The 12,479-nt window shown below is 42.3% G+C and overlaps 1 protein-coding gene across 7 annotated transcripts in view; it reads right to left on the bottom strand.

Moving 5' to 3' along the window:
* ST3GAL4 (ST3 beta-galactoside alpha-2,3-sialyltransferase 4) overlaps positions 1–12,479 on the bottom strand; it is a 229,727-nt gene that overhangs the window by 53,854 nt on the left and 163,394 nt on the right. The window contains exon 1 of one of the 7 annotated variants that reach the window (XM_040326195.1): positions 3,562–3,583. The exons of the other annotated variants lie outside the window; for them this stretch is intronic. Coding sequence (XP_040182129.1) covers positions 3,562–3,567 — 6 coding nt within the window. The 5' untranslated portion in view covers positions 3,568–3,583. Of the gene's footprint in view, positions 1–3,561; positions 3,584–12,479 lie in introns of those variants that run through there. 7 annotated transcript variants of the gene reach the window in all.

Genomic DNA, 12,479 nt, shown 5'->3' with positions numbered 1-12,479 from the left:
ATATTGCAGCTCATCAGTCTTTAGCTATGTTGGATGCATGTTTTATTATTATAAACGTTTCTCTCTTTAGATTTTTCGAATGATTCTGCCAGTAATACACTTTCGGTATTATTTGGACAACGCCCCCTCACTGTAATGTATCTGTGGAGGAGCAGCATTGTCACCCTAGAACTTTCTATTTTTTGCATACACCCATATGCTGTACTCATGTTTACGGTAGCACCACCATATACCCGAGTACACGAGTCACAAAAATGGCCAGCTGTATGCTGCACCTGGGCTGCTTGGGTAAAGGAATTATGCCAGCAATTACAATGAAACAGGCTCAACAACATATGTGCGAGAGCCCTTGTAATGGCATAGTGCAGAGTTTTACATTTGGTGAAACAAATTGTTAAGAGCAACAACCCCTGTGTATGCTGAACAAATATACACCAAGCAGTGAATGAGATGGGAAGACTCAGGTAGCAAAGGGACCTGCCACGGCCTCTTGTATGATCAACCCAAGGGTCTAAAGTGGCACATCAGGGGGGTACAGGCAGTACACCTGTAAGGGGCCCGGATGGCAACCCCTCCTTTTTTTGTAAGGGGCCTGGAGGTCCCCAGATGGCAGCCCCCAAAGTCCCCCGGCCTCAATTTGCGGTGGCACCCCCCGCTTCTCAAATTGAGGCGGCAGCACCTCCCCTGCTCTCTGCTCCAGGGGGCCCACATGCCTGAAGCTGTGTAAGGGGCCCCATAATTCCTGATGGTGGCCCTGCACAAGAGGTTAATATATTCCTTTGTAGGGCTGGACATTTTTTGTCAGCAATAATGAGTGCTTATGGTAGATGGAAAGACAAAAGTATAATTCAATAGGTTGTCCTAAACTACCTGAATGTAGTATTGGAAGGACAGGGATTTTGCCATAGGACTGTCCATCTCAGGAGAATTCAGCAAAAACCTACTAAGCATTAAGAAACCCAATAACAATTGTAACATACTAGGAACTAGAATGTCCCTGAAAAGTGACAGAAATTAAGGTATCAGCTTGCTATGTATCCAAAAAGGTTAGCAGTGACAATGCACACTGCCATGTGGTCTTATTCACTGCGTTCTGAAAGGATCCCATTCAGTTGGCTTGAATACAACAATCCACAAATGCAGTATGTTATACACTTCCATTTTGAAAGCATTACATGTCTGCATTACTATATCATTTTTTTAAACAAAAATAATGTAAACAGTTTGATTGAAGCTTGAGTCAGCCCTGGTTCACACTGGGTACGATTTGGAACGATTTGAGATGCGATTTGACATGTCAAATCGCATCTCAAATCGGCGGCATTTGCCGGTAATTGTCGGCAATGGCACTGTCCTAATCAGTGCGACGCCGCATCTGCGATTTCAAAAAGTAGTTCCTGTACTACTTTTTGCGATTTCGGGCCGTGATTTACATTAAATTGCGGCCGAAATCGCGGCAAATCGCGCATTTTACCGCGATTTTGAATTCGCAGCAGTGTGAACCTAGGCTCAAGGGACAATTACAGATCGTTAAGGAAAAAAAATATCAAAAAAGTATACAATAGAGCTGCATGATTCTGGCTAAAATGAGAATCACAATTTTTTTTGCTTAGAATAAAGATCACGATTCTCGCGGTGTAACATCTTTCACATTATAAAAAAAATTGGGCTAACTTTACTGTTTAGTTTTTTTTAATTAAAGTGTATTTTTTTCAAAAACAATTGCGTTTGAAAAACTCTGCGCAAATACGGTGCGACATAAAATATTGCCACAACCATTTTTTTCTTTAGGGTCTCTGCTATATATATATATATCATGTTTGGGTGTTCCAAGTAATTTTCTAGCAGAAAATAATGATTTTTACTTACTAAGCAACAAATGTCAGAAAAGGTTTGGTCTTTAAATGGTTAAACTTCCTTCATCTACACACCAGTTTTTTTCCTTTGATTTGAAGATCGGGAAGGGAAAAAAAGATTGCGATTCTTAGCGATTAATCGTGCAGCTCTAGAATACAAATACCAAAAACCACTCTCAAAATATTTTACTATCATTTGCAGAGGATTCCGGGAGTGTGTCCGGTATACTTCCCCATTATTTGAGTTATAATCCTTTTAAGGGGGATGGTTTGAAGACATTGTTGAGTAGTGAGAGGTTCTCACCCATGCAGGGTGATGTAAAGCTGCAAATTGAAAGTTAAACAACGGGATAAGCAAATAATATCTAAATACTGAAGACATGTATATTCTTGTTGAGCTTTGTGTATCCATTTAAGATCGGTGCAGTAATCCAGGTGTGGAACTTTTCTCCTGTGCAGGAGCTTCCTGTAATAAAAACTGTTTTTTATCCACCCACTCCTCTTAGTTTTCTGTGGGCATCCAATAGTACTCCCAGAATATTTGCCAGTACTTTAAGAATCCCTGCCAAGAGTCCCCTGAAATGATACTGGGCCTGTCAATCCTGGAAATGGCTAGTGCAGTGTCTTCTTACCAGCTACCCCTTGTTACAAAAAGCCATAACACTTACACATGACATTGCCTGACCACTGCTGACCTGGACTACTCTCTTAGGGTCCTTTCACACTAGCGGACCGTTCGTCCACTTATTACAAGTTCGTTAACGGACTTGTAATGAATCCCTATGGGATCGCGTCCGTTAGCGGATGGAGCATCCGCTAGCGTCCGCATCAGCTTTTCCGAACGGAAGAAACCCTATTTTTCTTCCGTTCGGCGGAACGGATCGGATGCAGACGGACAGATGGTCCGTCTGCATCCGATCCCCCATAGGGGAGAGCGGAGCAGAGACAGGGCGGTCTCTGCACTGTGTGCGGGGACCGCCCTATCCGCCGACAGCTCAGCGGGGATCCCCGCTTAGCTTTGGCGGACACACGGAGCGGACCCAGAAACGGTCCGCTCCGTGTGAAAGAGCCCTTATTCTCTGCTTCCCTGAACTTAATTACTCATTTGATTGCCACCTGCTTCCACATTTGCCTGGACCTGACGATTTTCCTGTCAATCCCTTGAGTATGGTCTCCACACTGTAAACTTCCCGTCCTCATTCGCCCCTTTGGTTGGGCAATCCTGAGAGCAGCAACCCAATACCAACCTACATCAGAGAGCTCTTGGGCCATTTAGGCTTCTGTCCCATCAGGAGCTCTGGTGAAGATCAGCTAGTACTTGGACTCTGTCTCGGGTTAGCCCGCTTCACCTGACACAGGATGTTTCTAGAACATGGCTATTGAGGAAGATATATAAATGAACATTTCTGAGCCTGGAATTCAGCTTAACTAAACAAGGCAATTTTCCCCAATTAAAAAAACGGTGTGAATGTGATGTTAAAAAGTCAAGGGAAAAGCATCATATATTATTAGGGTGATGTATTTTCATCCAATAACATTTGAAGTAAAATAGTACAATTCATATTCATATCACAGGCGTCAATTAATAGCTAACAATCCTATTGTGTCTACTGTATGAGCAATTGCAATTGCCTACTAAAAGGTGTCCGTAAAGGTGAAATGCTATAAATTCCCTTGTAAAGAACTCAGGAATGATGTGGTTTACCTGCATCCTCTATCTAGAGGGCACAAAGCTTTGTCTCCGTATCCTGTGAAAGAAGTCAATAGCTTGCTCTCTAGACCATTATGAAGATTTTCTTAAGTGTGAGGAAATAAAAGATAGCAAGGTGTTGGGCAACGTGTTTTTTCTTCAGTTGACGTCTGGGTTTCACATTAGTCATAGTCTTTGTTTAAACAGTCATTTAAGCAGAAGAACTAATCTTCTGTGTACTATTTATGTAATCATTTCCACAGAGACAAACTAGATAAACATGAGCTACTCCAGTGATTGACAGCCAAAGCGCATTGACAGCCAAAGCGCAGCTTCAGACCATTGTACAGTTTTTTTTCCCTTATATACCAATATAGCATCCATGTACTTTTTTAGCAAAAATATCAAAGCTTTCCATTAAATCTACAGTCTCTTACTTTTGTTGTCCCAATTCACGTTTCCATTAGTAATGTCTTCTTCCTGGTCAGCCTTTAAATCATGACACAGGAAGGAGTTGACCAGCTGATCTCATTAGCACACACCCTGCATCATCCACCCTCCCATTCCCAGGTGCACGTTTTTTAAATGAAATGCAATCAATCAGTGATCACCCTTCTTACTATATACACATAATACAATCAGATTGCATAGTGTCAGAGTTGAGTTCACATTGCAGATGCCTGCAGTTCCAGTGTCTACCAGCAGGTGTCTCCCAGAAGCCAGCAGGTTCTGAAGAGCCACACCTGGCTCCAGCTGCTAGGTGGATATTTAAGGCTGCTTTTCTCTTCCCCCAGGGCGTCACTATCCTGTCTGCTTGCCTCCTTGCTATCAGCTTGTGCCTGATAACTTTCCTGAACCTTCCAGTGTCCTGATCCGTCCTGCACCCCTCTGCCTTGTTCCATGCCCTTGTACCCAGTTGTGTCCCCTTCCTTGCATCCCTGTTGCCTTTGTCCCTTATGTTGTAGATATTGTATGTAGATAGCAGTTAGGTTCAATAGTTATTTTTGTTTGCTGTAGTGGTTTATGCTTTCACTGGTTGCTGTGTATGTTTATTGGTGTGTGTTCACTGTAAATATAAATATCACTTTAAATGATGAATAATTTGTTTGGTCCTCATTTCCTCTGTGTCTGGTGGTCTTAGCGGCTGATCCTGACACATAGCGTATGGCATGTTTATGCACCTAAAATTACTAGTTGCGCTTTCAGTGCCATTAATTGTTAACGACACACCAAACACAGAAGCAAACACACATTTTGCCATGTTAAAAAACAAGGGGCAAATGCTGCAAAGTAAAAAACACACAAACCACAAAACGACAAAATGTCCCATTAACCAGTTAAGACCGGGACCATTATGCAGCTAAAGGACCTGGCCCCTTTTTGCGATTCGGCACTGCGTTGCTTTAACTGACAATTGCGCGGTCGTGCAACGTGGCTTCTAAACAAAATTGACGTCCTTTTTGATCACCTCTGCGGTTTTAATTTTTTGCACTATAAACAAAAATAGAGCGACATTTTTGAAAAAAAAAACAATATTTTTTACTTTTTGCTATAATAAATATCCCCAAAAAAGATATACATTTTATTTTTTTCCTCAGTTTAGGCCGATACGTATTCTTCTACCAATTGCGACATTATGGCAGACACATCGGACAATTTTGACACATTTTTGGGACCATTGTCATTTTCACAGAAAAAGTGCTATAAAAATGCATTGATTACTGTTAAAATTACAATTGCAGTTTAGGAGTTAACCACTAGGGGGCGCTGTAGGGGTTAAGTGTGACCTCATATGTGTTTCTAACTGTAAGGGGGCGGGGCTGGACTTGTGATGTCATTGATCGTCTTTCCCTATATCAGGGAACAGACGATCAGTGACACTGCCACTGTGAAGAACGGGGAAGGTGTGATTACACTCACCTCTCCCCGTTCTTCAGCTCCTGTGACCGATCGTGGGACACCAGGGGCGATCGGGTCACGGGGCTTCGGACCAGGTCGTGGGCGCGCGCCCGCCCCACAGCTAGGCATTTAAAGGGGATGTACAGGTACGTGCTTGTACCCAGCTGTGCCATTCTGCCGACGGCGGTTAGGCGGTCCTTAAGTGGTAATCACATGCAGTGAATCCAACTGAAATCAACAGGCTGCACTATACGTGTCACAGAAAAAAATGAGACATAAAAATGTGCACTCTATGCTAGATGTGAATGGGGAATAACGCAAGAACCTGAGGCTCCATTCACATCTGTGCATTTCAGAAATGTGCTGCACCAAAGATCGCAGTCAAAAACCCACCAAGCTACACAAAAAATTTGTTCTGAAGTTTTTTTGGGGTGATTTCTGTGTGTAGGGCAGCCCATTTAGGTGGATGGGCTGCCTTATGTGTAATGAGTGAAAATGCTCTAAAACACCTCCCCCTCGCTAAAAAAAAAAAAAAAACGCATGTGGGAATGCGAGTTTCAGCTATGCAGAGTTGTGAACGGGGCTTGACAGATGAGAGTTTCTGTCCACTACCTCCTATGTACTTTTATAAAGATGGCCATACACTATGCAATCTGATTGTGTATTTAGTGAGAAGGGTAATAAGCGAGAAGTGCATACAATATAGTACAAGAATAGCGCATATGGTTAACTGTATGAATATAAAATGTCCTACATACAAGTCCTATAAGCTGGATGAGCTTTTTGACGTGAGTTGCAGTCTATGAATCCGGGCAGCCTTGCAATGGGAGCTGAAGCAACGCTCCAAGTACATATAACGAGAAAAACAACAAGAGGCAGGCGCCACTCAGTAAACTGTAAAACTTTTAATATGACAAATAATAAAAGCACTCACATTTAAGTGTAAAGGTTCAGGCATATAGATGCTGTCCTGCGGGTCCATATCCATCCATATACAAGACTGTATTGAGCAGCGCTGCATTCGTTACACAGCACAAGCGCAGTGCAAGTGTTTCCAAGGGACCCTCACATCTATTGGCTGAACATGACGACCCGCAGGACAGCATCTATATGCCTGAACCTTTACACTTAAATGTGAGTGCTTTTATTATTTGTCATATTAAAAGTTTTACAGTTTACTGAGTGGCGCCTGCCTCTTGTTGTTTTTCTCGTTATAATAAGCGAGAAGGGCAACCCGCAGTCACAGTACACAGAGACAGAAGAGGGATCTGCCTATGTAAACAAGGTGATCCCCGTTCGGACAGGTGACATCTCAGAGATCTTCTATTCCCAGTGATTGGAAACAGCGATATCTGTCATGTCTCTGGCATCACAGTTAACCCCTTGATTGCCCCCCTAGTGTTAACCCCGTCCCTGCCAGTGTCATTTATACATTGATCAGTGCATTTTTATAGCACTGATCAATGTAATAATATTACTAGTCCCCAAAAAGTGTCATATAGGGTCAGATTTGTCCACCGCAATGTCGCAGTCCCGCTAAAAATAACAGATCGCTGCCATTACTAGTAAAAACATAAAAAAAATCTGCAAATCTATCCCCTATTTTGTAGACGCTATAACTGTTGCGCAAACCTATGCTTATTGCGTTTTTTTTTTTTTTTTACCAAAAATATGTAGAAGAATATATATTGGCCTAAACTGATGAATACATTTGTTTTTTTAGATATATATTATAGCAAAAAGTATAAAATATAATTTTTTCTAAATTGTTGCTTTTTTTTGTTTATAGCGCAAAAAATAAAAACTGCAGAGGTGATCAATCAGTTTTGTTTTGGGTAAAATGTTGCATGAATTCCCCTTCATTACCTATCTCCTGCCAGTGCTGCCTTCTTCTAATTGGCCCTGATTTTTAACCTGTGGGAAGGTAGCCCATGTGTTCCCTGGTTCCATCCCAGCTTCCTTCCTGAGCCCACTGCAGCCCCCTCCACTGTGCACACATTGACACATGGGACAAAAGGCTGCAGCCCCCCTATGTGACCTTTTTTGAATACCATTACAATGGCAGGTCTGCCAGCTGCCACAAAACAAGCATCTGATCTAAGCTCTGTTTTTATTCACAGAGAGCAAAAGGGTGTTTTAAAGCGGTTGTAAAGCGCAGAACGTTTTTTTATTTTTACCCAAGGTAAAGTCATAATGTGCTAGTATGCATCGCATACTATCACATAATGTTAAACTTACCTTAAAACAAAGCCCTCACAAGCCGAGATGTCAGAGCTGGAGGCCGCTTCCAGATTCATGGACGCCGGCTCTGTGACTGGCCTGAACCGCGATGGCATCACTAATGCATGCGGGTCGCCGTTCCTTCAGAGCACATGCGCCAGTGATGTCATTGGCTGCATGCATGTACAGTAAATATCTCCTAAACAGTGCATGTTTAGGAGATATTTACACTACCTATAGCTAGGAGTTAATATAGGCTTACCTATAGATAAAAGTCAGTGAGGGATGTTAATTTCCACTTTAACTAAAGAAAATGTAATCCTTTTAGACCCACTTCAAAAATAGCAAATTTAGGCAGACTAAAACCAATTTTCAACTGCTATTCTTAAAACGAACACCCCCTTCTACTACTTGTTTAGTGCTTCAGTTTTATCCAATTTCTTGTACCAGCCTCCCATTCTGGAGAAGCAGACAGAGCTGTGACAGAGGCAATTCAGTTCGCATGTGTTGCGCTATATAAGTTTCTCACTCACTCACATGATCCAGGAGGTAGATAGTGAGATATGTCAATCTGCAACCAATGAACTGTTTTCCACTTCACATGAAAATTACAATTGTAACTCCTCCAGTGCCTCTTAAAAAAATAAAAATCACAAGCACAGCCTGTTTATCTTACTGAACAAGGGACACAGCAAACACTTTTTTTTACCTTTCTACTGTGGTATAGAACTGAAAAATTGAGAATCTGAATGCTAAAAACAGCTTTGACCATAATGAGCAAAAAAAAAAAAAAAAAAAAAAAAAAAAGATCTCCAGAAGTGCACAATACTCTACAATAATAAAAGTCCCAATTTCTATGCAAGAATGCAAAGTTCTTAAAGTGAAGTTCCAGCTGTTTTTTCTCTTTAAAGAATCCCATGAGGTTTGCACCCAATGTTATACCAAACAGTATTAGTAGTTAATGCAGATTTTCTAAATGCTTTTTTTTTTTTTTTATGTACTTTGCTATACCCTCCGAGCAGGCTCCCATCTTCAGTGTGGGCATCTGAAGCCCACTGGTATCTCCTTAGGGGATACAGCGCTGCTGGCTACCCAGCATGCACCTCCTGATCTCGCACATTTGCTTAAACTACAAAGCGTGGCGCACTCGTGTTTCCCATTGACTCCTGGGATTGATGAAACTCACATCCCAGACACCATAGCACGGCCGCAAATGACGAACTTTGCTGTACACCTGAAGCGGAGCATTCACCTGTGCAAATAAGGTAAATAGACTACTGAAGGAAAGAAAAAAAAACAGTCCAATGAGACAAAGTTCAAAATTTGGGTGGAACTACCCTTTAAGTCCAATAAATAGAGGTGAAGGTACACAGGTCTTGCTGCTCCTAGTGGTATAGGAAGATCCACAACTGTACAAACTATCAGGAAGATGGAGCAACTACTTTGAGAAACAGTGCGCACCTCGTCACAGGAGGTGCATCCAACAACGGAGGGCACTGTATAGAGATAATGTGGAGCAGGTTACTCTGCTAACACAGAGGGTACCAAAGCTGCTAAAACATCTGTGATATTGCTGATCACAGAGGGTGGGCTGCTATTGCAGCTTGATCTTAGGCCTTGATCAAAGCACTAGTACCCCCACCTTGAGTAGTGCAAATTCACTTCTTGCTTGATTATTCATAGATGGGGCTCATTCTCCCTTTCATTTCATTAATTTCTGGGTTGGAGTACAGCAGTGGTCTCAAAGTACCAGCCCGCGGGCCATTTGCGGCCCGTGGACCAGTTATAAATGGCCCGCAGGCAAGGCGGAAGTAGGGGGAGCAAAGAGGAAATTTTTTTTTGTGAGCTGGCGCCATCTGGTGGTGGCCGTTGGTATTACAAGTTAAGCATTACAAGTTAAACAGCAATTCTAATGTCATTTTACACTATTTTCACTGCCATCTTCTTCCCTTTAATTAGAACCCCCAAACATTATATATATTTTTTATCCTAACACCCTAGAGAATAAAATGGCAATCGTTGCAATACTTTGTTACGCCGTATTTGCGCAGCGGTCTTACAAGCGCACTTTTTTGGGAAAAAATTACACTTTTTTTAATTAAAAAATAAGACAACAGTTAAGTTATCCCCATTTTTTTTTATATTATGAAAGATAATGTTACGCCGAGTAAATTCATACCCAACATGTCACGCTTCAAAATTGCGTCCGCTTGTGGAATGCCGACAAACTGTTTTACCCTTTAAAATCTTCATAGGCGACGTTTAAAAAAATCTACAGGTTGCATGTTTTAAGTTACAGAGGAGGTCTAGTGCTATAATTATTGCTCTCGCTCTACCAATCGCGGCAATGCCTCACATGTGTGGTTTGAACACCGTTTACATATGCGGGCGCTGCTCGCATATGTGTTCGCTTCTGCGCGCAAGCTCGTCGGGACGGGGTGCGTTTTCTGGCTCCTAACTTTTTTAGCTGGCTCCGGAGATTCCAAGCAAATTTGTCAAACCCTGACTTACACCAGTGCTGGTGGTAATAATGCGCTCGCTGACACCAGTGCTGGGGGTTAATAATGTGTTCGCTGACACCAGTACTGTTGTTTTTGAAGTTTGAAAGTTTGCATGCGGCCCCCCATGGCATATGAAAACTTGTCTTGTGGCCCTCAGGTAATTTGAGTTTGAGACCCCTGGAGTACAGACAAGGCCAATATTTCAATAAAAGGAAGCTTACACGAACCCGGCCAATTTGAACAGAAAAAAAAAAAAAAAAACAGATGAAAAAGTGCACAAGCAGAAGTTAACCTGCAGTGAGAAATGTGTGTCAAAGAATGTGTAGACAGAGATGCAGGCTGCAGTAATGATATGCGATTCTTGACTCTTCCTGCAAAAGTCCACCTTGGCCCCACTTTTCCCCTCCTCCCAAGCCTCTTTATTGGTCAGTGAAAAGGCCCATCGTATCAGGTAGAGGGGATGCCAAGGAAGACTTTTACCACTTCATCTACCTGTATCCCTGGATGTACCGATCAGCCTTGCCTGTGTTTTGGATCCCCGATTCTGTATTTCTGATTGTATGCTCAGCGCAACCCACCCAAGTTTATGACACTTTAAAAGTCGAGGTGAAATGTTTTATGTGCCATAACAGAAGATGGCAAGCAGAGTCTGTGAAATGTAAATAGGCCTATGCCCTTTTAAAGGCTTAAACAAAAAACGCTGTACGCAATGTTTGCCAATGTGACATTGCCAAGACAAACTAGTCAGAGGCAAATAATAATACATTACTCAGCTAAAAGCAAATACCTGGCAGAGAGATCTGAATAATCTTCAATACTTCTATTGAAAAGGTTAACAAGTAATACAGAATCATAACAACTGCCTTTGGTTTCAAAACAGTATACAATTCAGATGAAGTTTGAAAGTGCAGGTGACAGAGGGGAAGAGGAGGGAACGGGTTCGTGTTGTGGCTGCGGAATGCGTCCAAGGAGTCAAAGTCAGCCTAATTGTTGTTTTATCAGTTTTATAGATTCATAGAGAAGCGGTGGATGTCTGGAGGTAGATAGTGCTGTAGCCATGTAGGAGGCCATCACCACTGACGTTAATATACATAAAGTTATTAGTAACTCTAAAACATTAGTGCCATGAAAATCAGGGCAAAATCGTGGGTGCACGATATACGCCGATACTCGCTTTCCCGCCACGAGTTTCAATACTGCCCCGTCATATACCGAGTGCAGTACACTCGTGTATCTTCGGGCAGTCTCGGCGCCTCTCGCACGGACGTCCTGAGCGTACAGGACGTCAGCGCGACAGTTGCCGAGCCTGCCCGACGATACACGAGTGTACTGCGCTCAGTATATGTCGGCGCAGTATTCAAACTCAGCGCGGGAAACGAGCGAGGATGCGAGGACACCGCAGAAGGACTCCGGACCCCACGAAGAGGACACCCGAAGCCGCAGACGGACGGCGGACCCGACGAGGCCGCCAATGGACGTCGCGCAAGACACCAAAACTAAGTACAAAACATCTTTTTTTCCAGAGGAATTCGGGCAACTTTAGGGGTGCGCGCTATACCCCGATAAATACGGTAATTCCTCGATTAATCTTTAATTTTTTTGATCGATCAAAATTCTTGACGTCACCGGACAGCCTGGACAGTGAGACTTACCCTGCTGGATGCGAGCAAACTGCACCCATTGGATTGAGGTACCTTTGCATCTGTAGAGCAGGAGGATGCATCAGGCTCCATCAGGGGAAGGGGGCAAAATAACCATTGTTTTCCTGTCCTAAGCAGTTTTGTGCAGACAATTCTTTGTGTATCGGCAACATCTGTTCCGTGCGAAAGACTGTTCAGTTCTTCAGGGTATATTGTCAATAAAATGCAATCATGTCTGCTTCCAGAAAATGAAAACACTCTGGTATGTCTGCGTGACTGGCTAAAGTGATGCCTACTATAAAGTGACTGACAGTCAATATACTAGATACGTTTTATAATTAAAGTTAAACTAACTTTATACGTTTTTCTTAAAGTTTAATAAGAAAAAATTACTTACGTCAGTGCTACAGTTTGAATTTAAAACGTATTCGTATGAACTGTGAAGTTAAGTCATGGATTGTGGAAACTAACTAGTGTCGGGTGATTGTACATAGTGTATACCACATTTACCACTGACTAATGCAGAGTTGCAATGCAAGGAGATCCGCTAAAAGTAGTTGGATCTGTATGTGCGTTATAATTAATCGAAATTAGTCAAATAATCGATTTAAAAAAAAAATCCATTAAATCGAACATGAACATTTTAATCAGTAACAGCCATAAAATAAATAAA

The sequence above is a fragment of the Rana temporaria genome, chromosome 10 (assembly GCF_905171775.1).
Source record: "Rana temporaria chromosome 10, aRanTem1.1, whole genome shotgun sequence".
In the NCBI taxonomy this organism is placed as follows: domain Eukaryota; kingdom Metazoa; phylum Chordata; class Amphibia; order Anura; family Ranidae; genus Rana; species Rana temporaria.
This window is presented reverse-complemented; position numbering and strand designations above follow the sequence as displayed.